The sequence below is a fragment of the Pyrgilauda ruficollis genome, unplaced genomic scaffold (assembly GCF_017590135.1).
Source record: "Pyrgilauda ruficollis isolate IOZ18807 unplaced genomic scaffold, ASM1759013v1 scaffold2, whole genome shotgun sequence".
Classification (NCBI taxonomy): domain Eukaryota; kingdom Metazoa; phylum Chordata; class Aves; order Passeriformes; family Passeridae; genus Pyrgilauda; species Pyrgilauda ruficollis.
Window position 1 is genome coordinate 5,787,058 of NW_024519206.1, and position 24,045 is coordinate 5,811,102.

Consider the following 24,045-nt stretch of genomic DNA (forward strand, 5'->3'; position numbering starts at 1 on the left):
TATGTTAATGAGACTTCTCCCTCCTAAGATTACACACAGAAGAGACAACCCTTACTATGATTTTACAATTAAAATTTACACAAAATGAGTATAAAAAGGGAACAGTAGAGAAAAATGCAAAGTAACAGCAATAGAATGATGTGATTAAAATATATAGAATTAGGTATCTTCAAGGTTTCTAAACTGAATTAGGTATCTTCAAGGTTTCTAAGTTGCTTCTTTAGTTGCAGGAAGAGAGGAAAAAATTACTTCAGCTTCAAAATTCACATTTTAAATATGCATATTTTTACTTTTGACAGTGTGTCTTCATGTTCTTGTAAGCTGTCAACTGGCAACTATTGTTGTCTCGCTGCGATCTTAAGAGTGAGAAGACACATCAAAAGAGAATTAAGGCTATGATAGCACTCAGTGCAAATCAGAAAAGTTCCACATAAGGCTGAAATCTGGCAGCTGTGTCAAGCATCAAGACACAATGGGGGCACAGGAATAAAGCTGTTAAGGGAATTGAGTTAGAGTATGAAAGCAAGACACAATATGGAACCCTTTGTCTTATATGACAATTTCATAGTTTTACATGGCACAAGTTGTGTAAATTAGTTTGGGTTCAGCTTGGGAGAGGTTTTTGTGGGTCTTCATTAGGCAGCATTAAAAATAATCTGTCAGTACTGGACCACCAACAAACTGAATGTCCAGTCACAGAGTTGTTAACTAAATTCTGGTCCCAGGCTCAAATCATATTGCTACTTCCATATAGATATCTTAAGGAGCAGCACTGGAAGGAGTTAAGAAGCTGAGAATTAAGTCAGATTTTGAAATGTATAGGTAAGAAAGAGGGTTTGCTCTCTAATTATAATTATTCAGAGAAGGAAAAAATTATATTTGTTTTGAAATGCAACACTGAAATTGTGATTAAATATTTTTTATTTGTAAAAACAAAAACTGATTGAGAAACAATTTTCTGCCATTTTAAAGAATTATATGATACACTGAAGGGTATTTTTGAAAATAAAAGAAAACCTCATTAATTTTATAATTTCAATTTTAGAATATAATTCTGATAAATTTAAGGGCTATGTTCTGAATAAAGTCCACAAAATATTAAAACATATGTGGGAGCCTCTAACCCCTCATCTACAAATGGACAATAGGCACAGGTTGGTGTTAACAACTTGTCACCCTGACACTGCTGTGCTCTCATGAGGCTCAGTCCTGTCCCAGAGCAGAGATGCCTGACAGCAGAAAGAGGAATGGCATTGCCCAATGCCATTTAAGGTGTGCCATGAAGTCTTCCCACTTTTCTGTTTAAGCAGGACTCAGAAAAGATGCCCATTTACAAAAGGATGTAGAGATGCTTCAGCAGAATGTCCCCACGGGAAATGCCCTCCACAGCCAGGGGCACTGCCCAAATGAAGGTAAGCAAAATGACACATCTTCAGCCTCTGCTGAAAAACAAAGGAACAGACTAAGATACACACACATACACACCCAACGCATCCCTACCTTGTCCCAAAAAAATGTGTTTGTTCATCTGCCTGGTCATGACCTGCTTTTGGATAGACAGCCAGCTTTCCTGCATCAAAAAACACCCCCAAAATCAAAACCAAAAAAACCAAAAAACCCAATCAGAAGATTTACAGAAGACTTAGAGATTTTCTGTAGCTAAACTAATAGTGATGCGAAGCAGATCCTGAATGGCTGCTCAAACTCACTACTGTTTCAGCAGGACAATTTTCTAGATTTTCTAGATCCTCCAGCATTGTATGTTTTCACATTACTAGAAAGCTAAAACATTTACAAAGCTTATCTTAATCTCTTGATTTACCTCTCACTTCATATCCTTTCATCACACTTGTACTAGAAAATCATTCTCTTCTCTAATGTTTTGGGATTCTTTTTAAAACAAAGATGATCCTTTCCTATTAATTCAAAAGTCTTGCAAACAGTTGCCAAAATCCTACCACATTTTCCTTACTGAATGTGAAGACTTTATCACCTTCATTATTATACCACAACTAATTCTCTAAATTTAAATGAGAATTTAAATTTTCTTCTCTCAGATTTTTTTTTAACTGGTTACAAAATTTTAGCCTGTATTGAATTAAACACATTCAAATGATCTTAAAATTCCTGTTCCTCTGTTAGGTCTTAGGTGGGAATTCAAGACCAATGCTTCTGTGGTTTTTCTGTGGATTCCAGCAGGAGAAAATGTAGGTAGGAATTACCTGTGAAAATCCTGAAATGCCTTGAAAATCAGAGTTGTGTGCTCTCAAAATTGTGTTTAAATCTTTTAGGGGTTAGCTTGGAAAGGTTACTGGGGAGGTAATAGCTGCTGAAACAGGACAAACCCCATGATATGGTGTGTAAATTACACAGCAGAACTGGACGTGAAAAGAATTGAGTTTTGGAGAGCACCGAGATTGAATGTGAGCAATTATGAAAAAGTGCGAAGTGACTTCTTTTGTTCTTTTTCTTCTTGTGTAGGGACAGTGACAGATTCAGCTTGACTTGAAGTGAATAGATGACTTTTAGTGAGATCTTGATTGACCCCTTATTTTCTACAAAGGGTTGCTTTTTCTGATAGAAAAGTGGCAAGAAAGAAAAGGTTATTTTTTTAAAATTTCATTTATTGGATATTTATCAATCGACAAAATATGTTTTGTAAATTTCCAGGTCAACTAGGACTGTAGCAACAGACTTGATTGTTACCATAGCATCAGAAAGTATTTTTCTTTTTAAATAGAAAGACTAATTTTTAACAAGAATATGTTTGCTAATGCCTTTCAGAAAAAAGAAGAGACTATTTAAAAGGTGGTCATATTTTAGGGATCTGGCTTTTATTGTTACTCTATCTCAGCATAGTATACTACATTTATTAAAAAAAAGACATTAAATGATTTTGTGTTTTTATTTATTGTCAGCAATACATCAGTTATGTAAAAATAACCCAGATGAAAATGTAAGACTTGTTACATTTTCACATCATCTGTATTAACTGAATAAAGCTTAGTGACAATATACACAAATTTGCAGTAGTAGTTGTACGTAAACATTTTGTGCATTAAAAAAGAAATGTACATAATTTAAAAAATAAAAATGCATTACACAATTTACAAATTAACATTAACAAAAAAAAAAAGGTAAACATTCCTCAGACAGCTGCCTCCTCATTCTACAAAATAAATATTCAAGTAAATTAAGTTAGGCAAAATAAACTCTTAACTCTGAACAATTTACATAAAGGTAAAAAGACAGATTTCCATTTAATTCAAGGTATATTTTACAGTGATTTATACATAGAGTTTTTAAATTGCTCTCTTCAAATCGTAAGATTGGAAAAAAAAATTTAATACATTTTGGCAGGAGGAAGGGCGTTTCAAAATTGATGCTTTGTACCAAATATAAACAGGCTTGTGCACTTGCATCAAAGCTTCAAAAAGGAACTGCTCCAGGACTCAAAGCAGACACAGTAAGCTAGAAACTACAGTTTTAAAAAGGAAAATATAAACCACCACATCAACAGGAAAATATCTACTTTGCTATTTTCTGAATGGTTTATTCGATCACTGGAAACATGACTTTCACAAACTAATAATCTACAGTAGTGGCTGCTTTAGGCACTGGATTTGTAGAAGCACTCTGATTTTTAAAGCAAATTGCTTTTCATTCTATATTGATAATTCACATATTATTTACTTCTGTTTCAATGCTAGAGGGCTTAATCACCTTTGCAACACTTAGATTTACATAAAATTTCAGCCTTCCTTACAGCCTAGTATTTTTTTTCTTGATAATGAGGGAAGCCACTCTGGCTTCAAATTTCCATGCATTTTGTTCATAGAAAAAATAATAATAAAAATGCACTCTAGATTTTAAATGCAGCACTAGTATGATGCAGATGTGCACCAGATATTCACTGATCAGATATAAAATGTAACACATACTAAAATACTTGCATGGATTGCGAAGGCCAAACATACTTAAAAAACCCTCCTATCTCTCTGTTTATCCATTTAATGTGGTAAGGAAAAGGAGATGTCATACCTTTAACTTCAAGTTATTAAATGCTTAGATTTAGGGCATAAAATTCTTCAAGGCAAGAGCTAGGCAACAGGTCCTGCTAAGACCAGCCAGTGTCATAAATAAGGATGACTCATTGCCAATGAAAGAAACCCTGTTCCCTGAATGCCCTCTTGGTCCAAAACTATTCGACAACACAGAATCAGACTTTTTAAAAAACAGAAATGATTATTAAAATCTGTCTCCAGGTGTAATTATTGTTCTTTAACACTTTATAGTTTTTCCATGGGGTTTTTTTTTTTGTGTGTCTGACAAAAGAGGAACCAACCAGATATTTCTTGTTTTCTACTCAAGAATGCTGAAAATTAAAATTATCAAGATTTGTATTTTTTGTATTGCAATGGATCTCTACAAAGTGATGTAAGACTGAATACTCCAGTGCTGAAACACATATATGCATGAACCACTGTTGTGGCAGGGGCCATGAAACTTCATCAGCTGCAGCTGGATCAAGGTATAAAATGAGAAATTAAACCTGCACCAAAGATGGTTACCATTGTTCCTCTGCTCATCATTCCCATTTGGGGAATACCTACACAGTGGGATGAAGGTAATTTTCTTGATGCAGTAACATCACACTGGTAATATGGCAGCTAAGTAAAGTAGGACCATAATCTCTCTTGAATATCCACAAAATACTCACTGGTTTCAAGAATTATTCTACATAGAATGAAGGTGTCTATTTTCAAGAACTGACATTACCCATTGATGTCCATGAGAGCCTTGTCATTGATTTCAGTGGATCTGGGCCAAAGTTTGCAAAGCTAGTTTCATTCAGTGTGCAAAAACTGGTGCTTCTTGAGTAAATAGTGATGAGTAGGCAGAAGTGGTTTAGGTTATAAAAAAGACCTGAGAACCTAATATTGAACTTCATGTAGCAAATCTTTTTGAGAGGTTGCCTGATAAAGTTTTATATTGCTTAGTAGTGGCACAGTCACTTGTACGTTCCGGCTGCACACAGAAGCCATTTGAGGAGAAAAACCCTTCTCAGGTCATGGAGCCCATCCGTAACAACCATGTCACATGAATGGCAAGTCAATGAGCTTCATGCTGGAAGCCTAACACTGAAAAGCCATAAGCATGGAAGAGGTTAACAGTGAGTTTTCATACTTCCAGAGTTTTTTAAAAAGTCATGAGTACTAAAATGGCAGAACTATTGACTTTGTTGTTTATTTGCCAGTACACTCAGGAGTTTAACTGAATAATTAAAAGAGTCTATTGAATTATCCTAATTAGAAAAGACAAAACGTCTCTGAGTATTGCACTGCCAGAAACAGTGAAAGAGCTCTCATTAACAGAAGGAAAGTAAAATCATTTTATTTTAGTTGAACAATCCAAACACCTTTTTAGACAAGAAGTATGTCACTCAGGGCAACCACTTTTCTTTTTCTTTTCTTTTTTTTTCTAACAAAGTTAACAAATATAAAAAATCTAGTCATAAACAGCCTTCAAAGTACAATTAGAAACCAGCAGGACAATCTATACCAGTATAGGTAGATGGGGCAAGAAACTAGACACTTGTATTACTGCCATGGTGTAGAGTACAAGTGGCTGCTGTGATGAGGAACGGTGTGTGTACAGCAAACGTTGTAGCTGATTCCATCCCGTCGCAGTCCAAACTGAACACTACTCTCTTCAGGATTCAAGACCTGTCTACTTGACACTCCTTGCACAAGACACATCATTATCCTTTCTGAAAAGAGGCAGTTTCTATGGCAATACTAGTTAAGTGCATATCATGCTGCACTAATATAGTGCAAAAATTTGCCTTACATGTAGCAAAAAAGATGCAGGCAACAGTTTGAGTTAGAGAAAGTAGAAACGTATTGTAACATTTACAGCAGGTATTTTTTCCAGACACCAACCACTAGAAAATAGTGAATCTGAGAATGCCTCCTCTCTGGATGTACACATGAGGCCTTTATAATTTGGAGTGGTAACAGGACAGAATTTTGCAAGTGAGTCATTGCCCTCTGAAACACAGGTTAACACAAGTTATCATCAACTGGCAAACTGTTGAACTTGCTTAGTGCATTAATCCCAGTTAAAAGTTAATATTGTACTAAGCACTAAAATGCTCTTCATCATGTATATAATCTGATAGAATAATACATATGGTTCAACCGAGTATACATATTACGTTTGAATATAAAGAGTCATAGACAGCTTGGTACAAACTCCTCATGCGTACTGATTATACGTGGTTAATGATGCAGGGGCTTCCAAGTGTTAATACTATGTCAGATACAGTATTCCGGAGGCAGAAGTGGTGCTCAGTTCTAAGACTGAGGAAACACCACAAATCTCCAACTGCAGTGTCTATTAATGTGATTCTGCCTGATTTCTCGGTGCTGATGGTCTAAAGTAAAGCAATAATACCTTCAATATCAGTAGGCATTATGAAATCCATCCTTCTTTATCTATGGTGCAGTTACAAAAAAGAAAATTCAAAACACTTAATCCACTCCATAGAAAATCCCTGTGGCTTTGGACACCTTCTGATTTCATTCCCATAGTTTAGACTCCATTTGTCACCATGAGAAGTCATAGTTTACATGTCTGCGTCTCCATCATAAGCCAAGGTTAAAGGTTTCAGTCGGTTGTTCTGCCTTCTCTGGGGCTTCTTTGGCTTTTTGCTGAAATAATAAGATAATTTGTAAATAGAACAAGAAACTAATAGCATACAAAAATGTATTTCAGTCTTAACTGAAAGATAAGCATGCTGATAATGCATTCAGTTATTTGTTTAAAAGCTATAACCCTAAAACCTTTACTGGGATCACTAATTATCCCTTTATCAACCCAAAGCAATATCTAATTCAAAGCTCAGTTGTTCAGAAACAAGCTGTTATGATGCTCATGTGACTTGATGAAATCCGTGGCAGGTACTCCTGCAACATCACTCAGTTTTCAGAAGAATTCAGAGCCTGACATGCAATATTTGGTCATGTATCAAAGCTGCAATCAGGTTCTTTTAAATTACGTGACTCAAATATTAAACCTCTCTTGACACATCAAGGGTTTCCACAGGAAAGATCCATCTTTTGGTTGGTTTTATCTCATTATACTTGCTGGAATTCCTACAATTAATTCTAGATGTTATAATCAAACCAGTCATTAATAGCAGAGGTATGGTTGTTTGCCATAACATTCCTTGTCTAGCCTTGAATTACATTTTAATCCAGCAGTATTTCCAATTCATTTGATATAGTTTTAGAAAATTACCAGGCCAAAGGAGAATGAATATTTATCCACGCTTTAGTACTAGTCTTCTTTTAGAGTGTAATGTAAGCATTTCTGTAAATCAGGCCTGTGCATCCTCAGTCTTGTCCAAATCTTATTTCAGCTGTGTCACTTTAGGCTGCTCAAATCTGAATCTTTTATAGGAAACCTTTTGTTACAATTACTTGCAGCAGCCACAGGTTCCAGTCCAAACAATCTGCAGTGTTGTTGAATACTAATTGATTTCCTCTCCCTCAAGCCCCACCCCCCCAAAAAACCAACCAACTAAGCAAAACAGAAAGACCACAAAGAAAACCCAAAGAAACAAACAAACCCCAACAACAACAAAAACCAAAATAAACAACAACAACAACAAAAACCCTCAACCAAACAAAAAAAACACCCCACACAAAAAACAAACAATCAATCAAACAAAAAATAACCAAAAAAACCCAAAAGAACTTTTATATTACCTAGACAGAAGTGAGGTTTTGGGCAAAGTTTACTGAATAGCAAGCATACCCAGAAGCCCCCCAAATGCCTACTAATGCAGTACAGCCAAGAGCCTGATGTACATGACCACACTTCCCTCACCTTTCACCTGTACTGACATCTGGATCAGAAATTCCAAACAGGACCTAGAAAACTTTAGGGAGCACATTCTCAAAGGTGACTTGTTCAAAAAAGAATTCTTTCATGTATTAAAAAGGTAAGAAAGTTTTCAGATTTTTTCTGGTTCTGTATCTCATCAAATATAAAATATGATTTGCCTGGTTACTCAATTTCCTTGTTGCTATTTCTCTCAGCATTTTTTATACAGATACAATAAAATGATTCTGGACATTGTATGTAAGAACCAAGATAAACTGAGCAAAAATGAGCTGTACACTAAGCTACCCCATATTTGTAAGTTCTTATACCCTCAGAAGAGCATGTGGTGATCCATCATCTAGAGTACAACCAGAATCTGCTAACCTAATTCTGGACAAAAGGACAAGGCAAATTAAACACTGCAGTTCACAGAAGTGCCGGCAGTTTCTACAGCAGCAGATGTAAACATTTTCATTACAGTCTGTGAGGGGACTGTTTTCTTATAAATAATTAAAGAACTCACCAGGCTAGATAGATCATAGAAACAATAAAGATGAGTAAAACAAATGCACCAGCAGCTACACCATAAACCCAGGTCTTCAGCCTCCCATCTAAAAGGAACGAATGTTAGTCAGTAGTGTTTGAGTTAGTCTAGTTGAATTATTAGTTCTGCTATAGCATAGAAATACTTTAATAATCCAAATAAATGCCTTCACTAGCAGTTACAGTTTAATCAGAGTAAATATTGTTAAATAACTGAGCAATGACTTCTCTGTGCTCTGCTTTTCAGTTGAAGTCAGGATAATTCAAATGGAGCTGAGATCTGGGGTGGCGGCAGCAGGTCAGAGACCCAGAAACTCAGCTTTTGTTCTCCTGGTAGCGAGCAATCCCTCAGTGTGATCACAGGGCAGTGCATCAGCCGGGGACTCATTTAGCATTACTTTCAATTCTAGCTCTGGTAAAGCAATCTGCCTGTTATTTTAATTCCTGTTCCTGTTTACTTGTATGTTTTTAAATGTCCTTAGCATGCTGTATGTCATCCATCCCTTAGCTGCACATACACAACTTTTACTACTGCATAAAGTAGCAAAATTTTAAAATTTCTTTCCGTAATAAATAAAAGTCTTGCTGTTATAAATAACTTCTCCTCACAAAATAAAAATACACAAAAAAACCCAGCCCATGCTGCAAATAAAACAACTGTCTGTTGATTAGGGCTGTGTTTATGTGTAGCCTGTGCAGTTTGTATTTTGGACATGATGTCCCTGGAGGTTTAGGCATAGATACCACTCTCCTTCTTGCCTCAGATGCACCCATGTCTATGAAGAAAATTATGTGGCTTTGTCCATGGGGTTTTGCTCTGCCCCCAAATGATCATATCACAACTAAAGGAGTGAATGCTTTTTGACTCACTAGTTTCATCCAACTAATTTTTCAAATTTCTAAATGGCTTTTTACTAGCATTGTTTTCCAGGGGATTAGCTAGCCTTGTTGCATCTCTTTGATGATAAAAAAAAAATCATAATTATAAAACTGAATTATTTAATTTTCAAGTGGTACAAGTTTTATTTCATGAAGTTGTGGGTATTTTCAATGTAAGCAAATACAGCTAAAATTTTTCTGACCAAACACTTAGTGCTTCTCGTTAGCTCTGCAGAAGAAAAAGACATCATCAATGCAGTTTTTATTTCCACAATAATATTAACAGAAGTTAGATTGCTTGGTTACAGAGCAGTGATCTCCATTGCTATGCAGTTAAGCTCAGGCCTTCTGGTCTGCAGCAATGCAAAGTCTTGCTGTCATGTGGACAAGTTGTTCAAGACTAATTAATATCAGAACGTTTTACCTTTGTTACCTTAATCAACCTAATGAAACATTTTAACTAAGTGACATAACTGAAATAACTGATCTGTTAAAGATTAATGGAACAGTAGATTTGACCTGACATACCCTATGATACAATAATATCAATGAGAAGAATTCAGACTTTAGTACTGCTAAATAGGTTAGTTTCCCCTCTCCTTGGATTATTTCCATTGGTAAATGTAAGAGGCTTAGGTTTTTTAAAAATAGTAACGTCTCCTTGAAAAAAAGGCTGGCAATGTCTTGTATACAGATTTATTTGTTTTTGTCAAAGCAAGGAACTCTGTTAATGAGGTCGTTCCCATTATGCAACTGCTGACCTCTGACTCAGGCTTTCTGAATTCTCTCTGGACAGATTATTTCTAAGTATGCAAGGGAAGTGGCATCTCAGATTAATCTTTTTGTGGTAATACCTCAGCCCAGACAACTGAAGAGAACAGTTTTAACAGTTTTAACAGAACTTCTTTTCTGGAACTGCAATGTAATTTGTGGAAGAAAATGAAAGACCTATTTTAGATCTAGACTTAGAAACTGTGAGGAAAAAAATAATCATGCCAGAGTAAACCCAAACCTTTCCAATAGATATCCAATCCTGAAATAAAACAATCAAGCCTAAATCTTATCAGAATTGGAAAATATTCACTTTCTCTCACACTTGCTCATAACTTCACTGCATAAAGTATTCGTTCTATTAAGTATGTTTAAGATTATCTGAACTGAGCTGTGTCTCCTTCCCAACTCAAATTACATAAAATTGGTGAGTTTTCATGAAGTTTCTCAAAAGTACCTTGTTCCCTGAGCTCACAAGAGTATCCATATTCATAAATTGCTGAAGGGGACTGTCTGATATTTGCTTACTGCTATCACTCTGCATGCTACAACACATCCTCTGGGCATTTTCAGGAGGGATTAGCTAAAATGAGTAAATAATAACATATTTGGTAAAATGCTGTTTTTAAAAGAGGACCAGAAAGGTTTAATTTTCTATTTTTTTATTGTTGATTAAAGTACTTGGAGTAAAGACCATTTTATTGCATGCATAAAATAAAATATCAAAGTACAAATAATAATAAACACTAGTAGGACTAATGGGATCTAATATTAATATTTCTAATTTCTAACCCAAACATTATTTAATCTGTATATTAGAAATATTTTTATAAATCTCAATTAGAAATACCTTATGGATTACGCATGTAAAGATATTACTTTCAATTCTGCAATTAAAAACATCAAAAAACCCTTTAGAAATAAATGACTACACTAATACACAAGTATATTAGTATATTTAGCCCTATGTGACTTAAGAGATGCTTAAGACTATTACCATTTTCTCTCTTCCATATTAATAATATTTTGGACAGACAACATATCTCTTATGTGAAATTATTTTGTTAATTAACTTTTTTATCCAAATATTTAGTAGGACTAAAAATATTTACTGACATCTGATTACATGATGGACTTTATGAAGTATTTTTTATGAAATAACTTATATTTTACATCACTCTTGCATGTAAGTCTTTGCTCAGCTCTAAAGAATATGGTCCATCATAAAAGCAAATATTGCTCAAAGAGACTTACAGCAGGCCTATGCTAAATATCAATAATATGGTTAGCATTTGACTAACATGAATTATTATAAATATGGATATGTCAGAAAAGCATTAGCATACCTATACCAATTATTTTCTACAATTTGTGCTATTGTCTGCAAATTTTAAGAAGCCTTTACTCTTTGCAGTCTTCAGTGCTATCCTTTCATTCCTCTGTCAACAGAATTATTGGTTAGGACACCATAATTTAATATATTGGCTTGCATCTTTGCAGCAAACTCCCTTCCACTGTCACATTTCAAATAGCTTCTGTGAATTTTAACAGGTAGAATGGCTAAAAGGAAATCTGCAATATAAGATTTCACTAAATGTATTGATGGAGTAGTGAGAGGGCTAGGTGTTTACTTATGCCTCTTTCTTTGTTTTCAGTGAGAGTACATGCCTGCCTTCTTAAATGAACAGTCAAGGGTTTTTCTGATCTTCCTAGGTATGCAAAAAAATAAATGCCAGACCCTCCAGCAGTACTTAGCCCTAAGAACTGCTCATTGCATGACTTCACCTGGCCCAAAAGGCTGCAGAAACCAGGTCCTTCCCCGTCCTGTCTGGTTACTGGAAGGCTGGGTAGGGTTCACAGCTCGACTGGTTTTCACATCTCCCTTTTTGTCCTCCATGGTGGGGATGACCACCACGGGGATGAGAGTGCACTGCTCGAGTGTGCCATCGGAGGACATGACTTCAGTGTATCCGTCTTCACAACTGCAAGTCTTAGTCTGTAGGGAACAAGTGTTTTACAACGGGTACTGGAAAAAGAAGGTTTTCTGTGAGCTATAAAGCATAACAACATGGATGACTGGAAGAGAAGACTGTTTTGATGAGTGCTAGCCTGGAGAGTACCTCTTCATATATTTTTATGCAAGTTCATACCATATCAACTATTTAACATTTATTTAATTGAAAGGTAGAAAATTGTGCGAGGTGGATTTTAACAAATTTGTAACTAGTAAAATCTCTGAAAATACTTTTTGTTGGCATAATCTTTGTAATCAAGAGATGTGGGAAGCTCTCGTGGGAGTGTTCTATGCTCCAATGCAGTAGCACATACCTCACTGCAGTAAGCGTGGGGTTGGCTGCACGGTGGGTTACATGACCTGTCAGCATCTGGTTGGCGCATCACTAAACAGCCCCCTGTAGGACAGAAAATGATATTTTCACATGGTAATACCTCACCAGTGATGAAATTATTTGCTGCACTATATCATGGATGACAATCTTGTTGCTAGTTTGAATGTAAGAGTCCTTTTTTTATTCCAAGGTGAAGGATAGTTGGAATCAAGTTTTTTCTTATATGTAGAGTAAGGATAGAGCAAATGTATTTAATCCCATGTTCATTTCAGAGAACTAATATTTGGCAATGGAGCCTTTTGTTTTCCCTTTTTTTGCCTTTGGTGAATTGCCCACAAAACCAATTTAAATGCTTTGTCGTACTCAAGGGAACTGATTTGGTTCTCTAGGGCCCTCCTTATGACTTACATACTGAAACTGTGGCCACAATAGAAATAAAACAATCTTTTTTATTTATATATTTTCCTATTGAACTGAAAACAAGTTACTCATCCTGTTTATGAAAGGATACCTGTTTTCTGCTGCTACTGGGTCACTTTTACACATGCCTTTATGAATCAAGGCTTCATGTTTGTCTGAGATTTTACAAAGGAAAGCAGATTTATCAGTAAAGCATATACTGAATGTTACAATCCTGATGATGTTGTGAGTTTTAGTCTTTTCCCTTTTTATACAGACCTAGTTTTCATTTCTACAGCTTTATATATAGTGCAGTTATTGTTATGGACCAGTACACACAATCAGGATTTCACTATCACTTCAGCCAGAATGACTTTTAAATACATTCAGAATCAGTTTGGATTTACCTGTGTTTCCTTTTAGCTTATAGAAGAGGGATATGAATCACATTGTTTAAAATTTTTACTGCTACAGGACAACTTATCATGCATCTCCCAAATTAATACAATTTTTATACTGGTGTGATATGATGATGAAATCCTGATAGCTGAGGTTGGCCACAACCATAGCAGATGCAGTTAGTGGTGGTTACGCAGATCCAAGTGTTAACGGGATGGCTGGTGAAGAACAAAGAAAACCCTGCTGGTTGCCATAAGTTTTCCCCACCCCCAGAAAAGAAAATCATACATCCTAGCATACAAATCACATGCCTGTGGGAATCTATGTAATAAAATATCAGTCATCCAAGGAAGCAGAAGAAAAGAGTTGCCTCATCGCCCATGGGAAATAACACCTTCAAGTAAAAAAGAACTATTCAGCACAATGATATTATGCAAGTGAGTAAATAGAAAAAGACCTTAAAATACTAACAACAGTTATTTAATAATGTCTGAATTAAAATACACTACGTTGAATCCAAATGTGCAAGACTAAGGCTGACAAGACACAGTAATCAAAGATACGGGTTGCTTCTGAATCAAAATAGGTGATCTCAATTTAAATCTATCATGTATGTGTGTATATCACATCAATGAGCTCATAAATACTGTAGTTTATACAAAAAACTTTCAGAAAATGTAGAAATGTAAATTAAAATCTGGTTCACTACTGTATATTTAATGTAGAGATGTTCCCTCTACATTATATATTTAATACAATAGAATATTTAAGTGCTGCATTTGAAAGCTATCATAAAAACAATGAAAACTAACATTTAACAGAAACATATGAAAAATATAGTTTTGTGTTGCATGGAGACCAATGATTGCATGTTCTGGAATATTCCATTAGTCTTCCTTTCAAATCAGAAAATTATCACAGCTTAAAGCCACATACAAACAAATTTTGAAAAAAAAGTGATACAATATAGGTCTGAGGTTTGTCTGCCTTGAAGGTCCTATTATGAAAAATTTGCCAATAATACACAGGCAAACATTCATCTTTCCTAGAAGTTATCACAAGGCTGTATTCAGTAACATCAGAATAAATTATTATTTTCATGTGAGTGACTGTGATTTATGAATGTATTCTGATTTTGACATCTTAGACCTGTAATGTTCAAGATGCTATGTACTTCAAATCCTATAGGACCTTTAGTAAATAATATCCTATATTAATCTCAATAAGAATAGTCTTTTAGAGTTTTACTTACCATAGAAACATCTTAGCTAAGCAGAAAGAAATCAAGGTTCATGAATAATGCCCTGTTGCAATTCTTGTGAACAAGATGTGCTTTAATAGTCCTACACCACAAGTTAAGATTTTCAAGAGACTTTGAGCTATTATTTCAACACCTTGTAAAAATAACACAAATATTTTATTTCTACTGTTACAAAGACAGTAGTGGTGGACTCCATCATGAAGAAGTATTGTGGTGGCAATACACAAATAACAGCTCCTCTGCTGTGACTAACCTGACAGCAGCTGGCATTGAGGATATGTTTACAGTCTCTGGGATTCTTTGACTATCACTTGGTCTGACACAAAAATTATTTAAATAAATGCATAACTCTTAGCTTAAATGAATCCCTATTGCCAATATATAAATCCATATAAATAGATTCATATGAAGGTTTTCTTCTGAGATCTCAGTTGTTCCTAATTCATGTTTTTTGTGTTTTGGCTTGCACAAGAAGTCACAACAACCCATAGCAGTCCATTATGTATCCTGACACAGATTTATGGCATTGAAGTAAAGAAATAAACTCAGATTAGCACATTTATTAAAATTTTATATTTTGTAACTTTAAGGAGATATATCATATATGGATGGTATTATCAAGCTGTGCAACTTTCTTGGCCTTTGTATAGGCACTGAAATGACCCGTAACACACAAAAATGTTATTTGTTGTAAGGCCTGAAATTTGAAACCCTACATTTAGAAGTGTAAAGATGCCTATAGTAAAAAAACTCCAAACACATACAATGTAAAACATTTCAGGTCCACTACAGAAGACAATATTTATATTTACTTTAAGCATTGCATGCTGCATGATTTTGGAAAAGAAATATCTTTAATATGCAAAAAAGATGATTTGGATTCATACACCTGGAAGGTTTTTTTTTCTTTCAGTTTGTTGGGAAAACACATTATCCACCTGTTTTCCAGGTGTTTGGTTTTTTTGGTTTTGTTTTGTGTTTTTTTTTTTTTTTTTTTTTTTTTTTGTTTGTTTTTTGTTGTTTTGGTGTTTTTTTTTGTTTTTTTGGGTTTTTACAGGAATCAGCTAAAATGAGTAGTTACCTGTGACATTTAAACCATCTGACCTTTGGCACCACACAGTCCGAGAGGATCCCTTCCATGGGCTAGCCATCCACTTGTACTCGTAGCATTGCCCATCTGCACAGAGAAAATTCACATTTCAAGACATTTAATGACAAGGTTATACACTACCACAGGCAGCAGCCACGCTCATCAGCTGACCATTCTCATTTTGTGGCCACACTCATTATCATTAATGGCTTGTATAGTTATTAAGTAAGCCCCTTTCTCCTTCATCCAGCACTGAACCACACATGTGGAGCTCCCAGGGTCTCCTGCACTTACTGGGCACATAGAGAATACATCAGATGTGTCTGAGACACTAACTAGGATTATGAGCAAGCCTAATGCAGTAAACGAGTAGAAGAAATGTTTCCAATAAGCTCATAATGGTTGTGGCCCATCTGTTGTGCAAAACTCATTTAGAGGTCAGGTTCCTTTCCTGGTAACACTGAGCTTCAGCCAGTGCTCCAGTGTTTGGTGAAGTGGCTAGGGCTACATCTGGCTTCATGTCTCAGCTCTTCTGTGCACATCTCCTATGGTCTGGGATGAATCATGGAGTCCTTCTGCACCTTAGCTCTCTATCATAAATACAAAATTCCTTTTTGTCCAATCCAGCCTCTGAATGGGCAGGTTGGTACAGGAAACTACTTTTCTTAGACGATTTGTCTACTAGCAGTGGTAAGCATGGCTGAGACATTTTAATGATATTGTCATGCAACTGACAATTCAAAGGGTAGAAAGAAATCTAAATCTGGTTATGAATCAAAACTCAGAGATTTCTTTTTGTTCATGTTACTAAACATATAGGGAAATTCTTTGTTCCATATAAAAAGAAATGTCATTATTAAAAAAGAATAATTCTAGAGGGGTGGCATATGATAGTAACCACTTGAAAGTTTTTCTCTTTATGGTTGATCTGTGGAAAACAATAATTTAAGTGCATTTCTGTTTATCAAATTTGCATTTGCCTAAAATCATTACCATGAACAGAAAGAAAACAAAATTATGGTTGTTCTCTTTTTTTTTTTCTTACAGGAATCAGCCTTACATATATTTTGGTGCTTACCATTGCATGGTCTTGTTTCCAAAGCCTGTTCTGGACAAAGATGTTGATTCTCTAAGTCCTGGATGATCACTGCTCTAGATCGGACTTGTACTCCTCCAAACCCAAGATCCTCACCATTAAAACAGGTTAGCTGGCAAAGGCTCCATTCTGACCACTCTCTCAAGTAACAGTCCCCTGTCAAAGAGCAGTTTTATAGGATGAATGGTCATCGTATGTGAAGAACTTTTTACACTGAATATGTCTTAAAAAAATGTCCCAAGTACAGTTTTTTATTTTTCCTTCTTTTTAGTTCCTTTCATCTCTCTTTTTAGACTTGACTCATAGTGTAGAAAAGATAACATTTTTATACTAGCTGAATGTCTGTGTTGTAGAAAATACAAAAAGGTTATATAAGGGCTATTTGCTCTAATGCAGTTTTAGTTTCTTGCCATATTCCCATGAGAGCATGGTCATTATGAATCTCTTTGCAATGCTCTACCCAACGTCTAGATTTTTGTACATTTTAAGATATTGTGCACTCTATGTCTTATGCTAAATTTACTTATTTTTTTTCAATTCATCTTTGATGTCAGAAAACATTGTCTAGTATTAAGAAGACTAATTATTGCTTATATTTCTCTAAATAGATGTAGAAGCAACTGAGGGAAAATCCTTTGCAAGAAAGGGAAATGGAAACATGATTAAAATGTCTGTTCTTGCTATTTCATGTTAGGATAATAGACCTGTAGAATTCCATAGTGTAAAACTGAAAAATAAAATCATATTAATGACACTAATTAGCACAATCAGCTACAGAACATTTAAGGAATATCTGAGGCACAACACAAAGAAACCATTTTGTTAAAATTGCAGTTGAAAATGGGACTAGACTGTGCACAAACTCATAAATAAACCTCTTAGTTCTCATTATTTCAGTGAGAAAGCCATTAAAAATTCATGCTACCTTGCATTATACTGATGACAGATATAATCAGTACCGTGTTGACCGAATGCCTGATTAATGAAGGAATTTTATTTGCCAACCTTAGGAAAGCATGCAAAGAAATGAATAATTGACGAACTGATGTATACATAATAGGAAAACAAGAAGATTTTTTGGAAACATTAGCTGGAGCGTATCATTAGCACATCCCCACAGGGCAGTTATTCTTGCTGGCTAAATGTGAGATTGTTGAAGAACAGGTCCCTGCTCAGCAAAATTTTTAAAGCAATCAGTAAGCAGCTATATTTTTTTTATAAAATTCACTAATATGAAAAGATAACTACAGTCTTTTTATTCTTCCAGTTTCCATTTAAGAAGTAAAAATACATGAAAATGATGAAATTGGAATGCTATGTACAAAGCAGTGATGGAAATCTCTCAATTTTTTTATTAATTTCTATTTATTGAGACAACTTTACCTTCAGTCCAATTTGAAATGAACTGGGAAAAAAACTCTGGGAAAGAGGAGAGTTTCAAGAGAATGAAAATAGAGTACTGGTATGAAATAATAGCTGCATTAGAACTGAAGGAGTTTATCACCTCTTCTGAAGATTCATCATTAATAGCTACTGAACAACAGCAATGTGCTTCAAATTCTACAAGTAAGTGTTTGGAATGAACTGGAGGGTTTTTATTGGAAATTAAATGGCTCTTATATGCTCTTAATCTGTCTCAGTATGAGCATCGTGGACCTGATCATTCATAACAGCTCCTTTAGATTCAGTTCACAAAGGCAATAATAGAGCACATCATATCCAGAGAGCTGAACAACTAGAGGCACTCATGTTTTCTCAGAGATCACAACTTTAGTTTCATTTGGAATAGAACTATTAAAGAAAAAAGTAAGATGCCTTAGCTTATCTTCCTTAGACATCCATAAAAGGCATCAAGTTTTTAGCCACTGGTAAAAGTATTAATAAAGTTGTTAGTAGTCTACATACTCAACGCTAAGATTTAGCTGTAAACCAACACCCTTTCTTATGGAGTTAAATACAGGTTATTTCAATAGATTTTGTGAAAAAATACATTCATAGATACAATCTGTGACAGAGAGATCATGTCTATTATAAATGTAAAATCTAGTATTTTTTCTAATTGATTTATTGTCATGAAGCCACTCCTAAAAAGTAACTCTGTTGGTCATTTGATGGATTAATCCAATCAGTAAAGCAGATGGAAAAGATATAATTGCCTGTGGCTAATGCTAGGCCCTAATAGCTACAATGACACCCAACTAATCTTGAAATACATTTATTTGAACAGCTTTGTTACCTGGACAAGGGAAAGTGCAGGTTTCCTCGAGTATTATCTTCTTATCGCCATCTATAACAGGCTCTATATCTCCACAGAATTCCTCATCTACTACTTTGCCAACATCTTCAATGGATCCATCATAAACCACACAGGAGATGTTCCTCACTCGTGTTCCCTCTCCACATTGAGCGTCCTACAGAAGGAGAACATTTATTGACTGATACTGAACAGAAGAAAGTGCCAAAAGACTAGATCTGAGTTACATGTCACTCTATCTCCGATTATTTTTTCCTGAACTACTTATTCATTCCAATAAGGAGAAAAAGAAGACAAAAAAGAGTAGACATGGTTCATTACTTCTAAAACAAACAAACAAACAAAAAACCAAACCCAAAATTTCTGGTCCTGTTTCTTGTTCTTTAAATTACAGAGCTAATTATGCCTTTCAATTGCAACCAGAGCAGTATGTCAAGTGAAGATATCTTCTAATATGTAAATATATTTCTGCTGATATTCTTTTACAATAGAAGTATTTAAATTATTAGCAAAGATGCTGCTCAGGTACCGAAGTTTACATTTATACACTGAATATCTGTAAGATGTTGCATCCATTGATAAATATGAAATCTAAGGAAAAAAAAAGCTTTAGTTTTTGTGTAAGGGGCGGGGTGGGAAGCAAATTGTTTACAGAGCTGATAAGCAGGTATCCAGACATATCACAAATATGCCTGGACCCACACATTTCATAACTTCTAAGTCCCATATGGCTTTTACCTCTACTTTGCATGTAGACCATTGGCCATATTGCCATCGATAACAAGGTTTTACTGGACAGGGTTTGAATTGCTCCATCTGAGAAGGACAAGGTCTCCCATCACCCTGAAATGGCTGATTTATGGTCCTTCTTCTGATCATTTTTCCTGTAACAAAAACCAGCAACATGAAAAAAAACCAAAGTGGTTAGACTGATTTATTCCTCAAGATAGTTCTATTTTGCTGAAAAGTATTGTGTTTGAGTAAAGCAATTTTTTCCAGATTTCACAAATTGAATTATAAAGCTGATCTGTTGGGTATTGTCTGTTGTGTGGATTAATATTTTCCAAGTCAGACACTTTGTATTCTGTCATTTGTTTTTAGTGTAAGAAGTGCAGGAGGATTAGGATTGTTCCTGTAACAGCAAACAAAAGCAGTAATTTCCTAGTTCAGAAGCCTGAATAAAAATATTATTTATGAATGTGACAACATGTTTGTCCATTTCAGTGGAGACTCCTGCTCCTCATCTGGGGCTTGCTAGAAGAAGCTAGCATGCTGTGTTCTTCCCTCAGTTAACACAGAAACATGTGTCCCATAATTGTCTTATTGATTCCAGCAAACAAGAACAACCTTCTGCCACTGAGCAGGAAACATTACATCCAGATTTTGCAGAAGATGGAGGGCTCTTCACTCGGGCCCAAAGAGAGCTAAAATACAATAGGCTTATCCAACAATTATCTCTTCTTCAACCATGAGTGATATGCTACCCAGCTTCACTGAGATACAGGGTCTATTTCAAATACTTATATAAACTGAAAGAGGAATTCTCAGTCTTTAAAATATGCCAAAGGTATGTACTGACCTGTAAGGCCACATGTTTGGGAGCACTCCGACCAAGTGGACCAGTCTGAGAGCTGACAGTTCACAGGACATTCCACCACGCAGGATATATTCATTTGCCATGTCTTTTCCAAACCAAGCTGAAAGAAAGTGTTAAATGGTTAGCACAAAACTCCAGGCCTGTAAATTAAGTAAGACATCTAAAATTCACACTTCAAAACAGTCCTAATGCATATACTGATCTTTATATGCATGCATAAATCCCATTTTCATCAATCATTTTCTAAACTAGAACCTATAAATGGAGGGCTTCTTCTCCAAATGTTACTTTTTGCACCACAATTTATGAAGTATTTTGAAAGAGGAATGCAAAAATACTGAACAGCTGAATATAAGTGATATTAGAAGCCAAGTTCAAAACTAGCAAAAGGAGGAGGATGAACATGTACTGGATATTCAGAAGATGTTGCAGATGCTGAAAGTTTACAGGAGCTGATGAGAGACTGAGCAAGTGGAAGAGAAATATGAAGGTTTAAACACACAGAAAACCCGTCAGGCAAATGTTGTTCAAGAGCTGAAACAGGTGGAAGCTGTGAAAGGAGTAGGTGGAAACTCTTGTATGTCTGTGCTTCTTACTCATTCCTTACAAAGTCTATTATTCTATTCTATTCTATTCTATTCTATTCTATTCTACTCTATTCTATTCACCCTATCCTATCCTATTATGCTGTCCATATAAAGATATTGACATGACACTGGCAATGATTTTTCAAAAAAATATACATATTTTCATTTTTTTTCTGAAAAATGTTGCAAAAATCCAGAATCCTCTAGCATCCATAAAGTAGAAGTTCCAGTTGCTGGAGAAGTCTGAGAGAAGAGGACAGAGAAATTAATCTCAAGACTCAAGTTTTCCCAAAAATATATTCTGTTCTCTGTTTTTCTCCAGGTATGATTCAGTCCAACACCCCCTCCCAGGGAAGAAAGAGTTTTATATTCATGCTCGAGACATGGCACAACAACTACATGCTCCTTTGCTCTGATCCTGGACAGCCATTTCTATGTTCTTATAAAAGACATTTCAAAACCTATTAATTTTAATGACTGGAAAAGTTAATGACATAAAACCAGCATTTAAGATTTTAAAAGGGAGATAAACACACTATTTCCTACTAAACACAAGCATAGAGCAATAATTAGGCACAACATTAACATGTTCTCCATAAATAAGCTACCACAAGTACTGAAAATATCTCCTCCTGATAGACTCACCAAGCTTTAAATTTGCATTTGCAGTACTACTTATTAGGACAGATGAGGGTTTAGTCCTCTGCTTTTATACATCAAAGAATGAGTTCTTAGCTTTTCTCGGTGGTTCAGTATAGCCTTGATTATACAGCTATCACACACAGACAACACCTGAAACCTTTGGATGATCTGGAATTTGGATGATTGGGAAGCTAGAGAACCCTCTTTGAAGTCCATATTTGGGTCAAACCTTCTGAGCAAAGGCTTTAAAGCCTGCTGAATTGATTCCTGCCAATTATAGAAACATGACTGCTCTCTTTCAAGACTGGTCTTCTCAGCTGGACTTTAGCAGCTCAAGAGGGAAAAGCCCAAGAAAGATATTAACAGTGAAGAGGAGAAAGCTGAAGGCCAGATTACTCACAGTGACCTCCTATTTGCAGGTCTTAGATACTGAAGTGCTGCTTAAATAGATCTGGGGAACAACTGACAGGTTGTAGTTCAATAGTATTCACATATTCCTTTCTCATCCCTCTCCTTCCTTGAACTGATGAACCACAATTCAATTGAAGAGCTTAGAAAATATTTGACTCCCTGACACTAAAGCTTTTGTTCTGGATTAGCTGTGGTTTCTGACTCAACAACATCAAGTACTGAAAGCTACCCCTGTGCACTCTGTGCTTCTGGTGACACACGCCAGGGGCAGCAGGCTGCCACACCAGCATACTGCCACACCAGCATGCTCTTTAAATCCTGGGATCCACAAGAAGTATCTGTATTCATTTATGGGAATTTTTGGCATTAGATTAAACCCTGCTGCAGGAGGTTAATCATATAATCTGACAAGCAGACTATTCACCAATAAACCAGCAAAGTCTGCTTTTTAATGCAGACACAAATGTTGGTTTCTAGGCTATTCTCATCTTTAATTAATGGTAAATGAATGAAAATAAGTCTATAAAAATGAATATGAACAAGATCAGCTTGCTTTAGGTGATTGGATTTTTAAATATTCAAAGAAAGAGAAGTCAAGTTCTGGTGATAAGTAGAAACCAAGGAATTCAGTATTACTACGCTTTGAGAGTTTGAGGAAAACTACATTAACATAACCAGGGCTTGGAAATAAGCTCTGAAAATTGTTTTATCTTGGCAGTAATCAGGACGACTGCCTACCTTCTTTAGCTGATCAACCCAAATAAACACAAGATCATATTGACACATAAGGAAATCAGAACACAGGTGCTCAGATGGAATGTCAGTATTTAACTCTGCTGGTGCTCATACCTGGAGATGGTTATAGACAAAATTCAGCATGAAGGGGTTTTTTATATATGGCTTTATTACTTTCTTGAGCTATATATAATATAGAAACTCACTGCTATAATGAGTCTTAATTTCTTAGGGATCAGTGTAGGTTTATCTATTATGACCTCTCTTCTTTGCATATAATAATAAGAAACATAATTCAGTAAATGAACCTACACATAAATTAAGCAAATCTTTACTCATACATCAAGTACAAAGTTTTATAATAGCCCAGAGAAAATTAATTAGCTAGGTCATTACAAAATCACTTCATATTTCTCCTATTCATCAACTTTTCCAACCACATGTACCTTATTTTGAACTTCACTTAATATTTCTGCACCGCACTTATAATGCAAAAACACAGTGGAAACCCCCATCCTGAAGGATCATTAGGAAGAAGTGCATAGTATGTATTCACATTTTGATAACTTCTTGAATGCTCTCCTCTCATGACCTGCAAGGTCACAGAGTTGGCTTTCACATCTTTAGAGTGAAGGGTCTGTTAAGATCCGAACAGCTTGGCTTTCCTGTTAATCAGGTTAACAGGTTTTACTCCTCAGTTATTGGATCAGCCTTTGACCTTGTTGGACCACTGCTTACACATCCCTAATTCAACAAATAGTCTTAACTGTGTGACTAGGGAGTGGATCAGAGCTTTCTACAAGATGTATCTCTATATAATCTGTTGAAAAATCCAGGACATCACTGAAGTGATGTTTGTTGGCCAGTCATTTACAGCAAGTAGCTCTTGAGATATTATATTATTGCCCTCATTATTCTTCTGAATAATAAACATTCATTTCTTAAATGCAGAAAAACTCCAGAGGTTTTCTGAAATTAGATTTCAGTGTAAAACGTAATCAGTTCTAAACATTGTTTTAAATCTTTGCTTAACAGGAATAATTTCTTGGGTTTATAGTAGAAGAAATATATTTTCCCATAAAATCAAATAAATCGTTATTTCTTTCTGTTGAAATATTTATTTGGATGGATATTTTACATCAT

The 24,045-nt window shown here is 35.3% G+C and overlaps 1 protein-coding gene across 1 annotated transcript in view; it reads right to left on the reverse strand.

Moving 5' to 3' along the window:
• Nucleotides 1-2,828: 2,828 nt before the first annotated feature.
• THSD7A (thrombospondin type 1 domain containing 7A) overlaps nucleotides 2,829-24,045 on the reverse strand; it is a 222,196-nt gene continuing 200,979 nt past the window's right edge. Inside the window, exons 21-29 of the mRNA XM_041466725.1 lie at nucleotides 20,510-20,627; nucleotides 19,669-19,814; nucleotides 18,913-19,087; nucleotides 16,659-16,832; nucleotides 15,572-15,667; nucleotides 12,412-12,494; nucleotides 11,869-12,079; nucleotides 8,414-8,501; nucleotides 2,829-6,713 (exon numbers count right to left, since the gene is read on the reverse strand). Coding sequence (XP_041322659.1) covers nucleotides 6,629-6,713; nucleotides 8,414-8,501; nucleotides 11,869-12,079; nucleotides 12,412-12,494; nucleotides 15,572-15,667; nucleotides 16,659-16,832; nucleotides 18,913-19,087; nucleotides 19,669-19,814; nucleotides 20,510-20,627 — 1,176 coding nt within the window. The 3' untranslated portion in view covers nucleotides 2,829-6,628. The remainder of the gene's footprint in view (nucleotides 6,714-8,413; nucleotides 8,502-11,868; nucleotides 12,080-12,411; nucleotides 12,495-15,571; nucleotides 15,668-16,658; nucleotides 16,833-18,912; nucleotides 19,088-19,668; nucleotides 19,815-20,509; nucleotides 20,628-24,045) is intronic.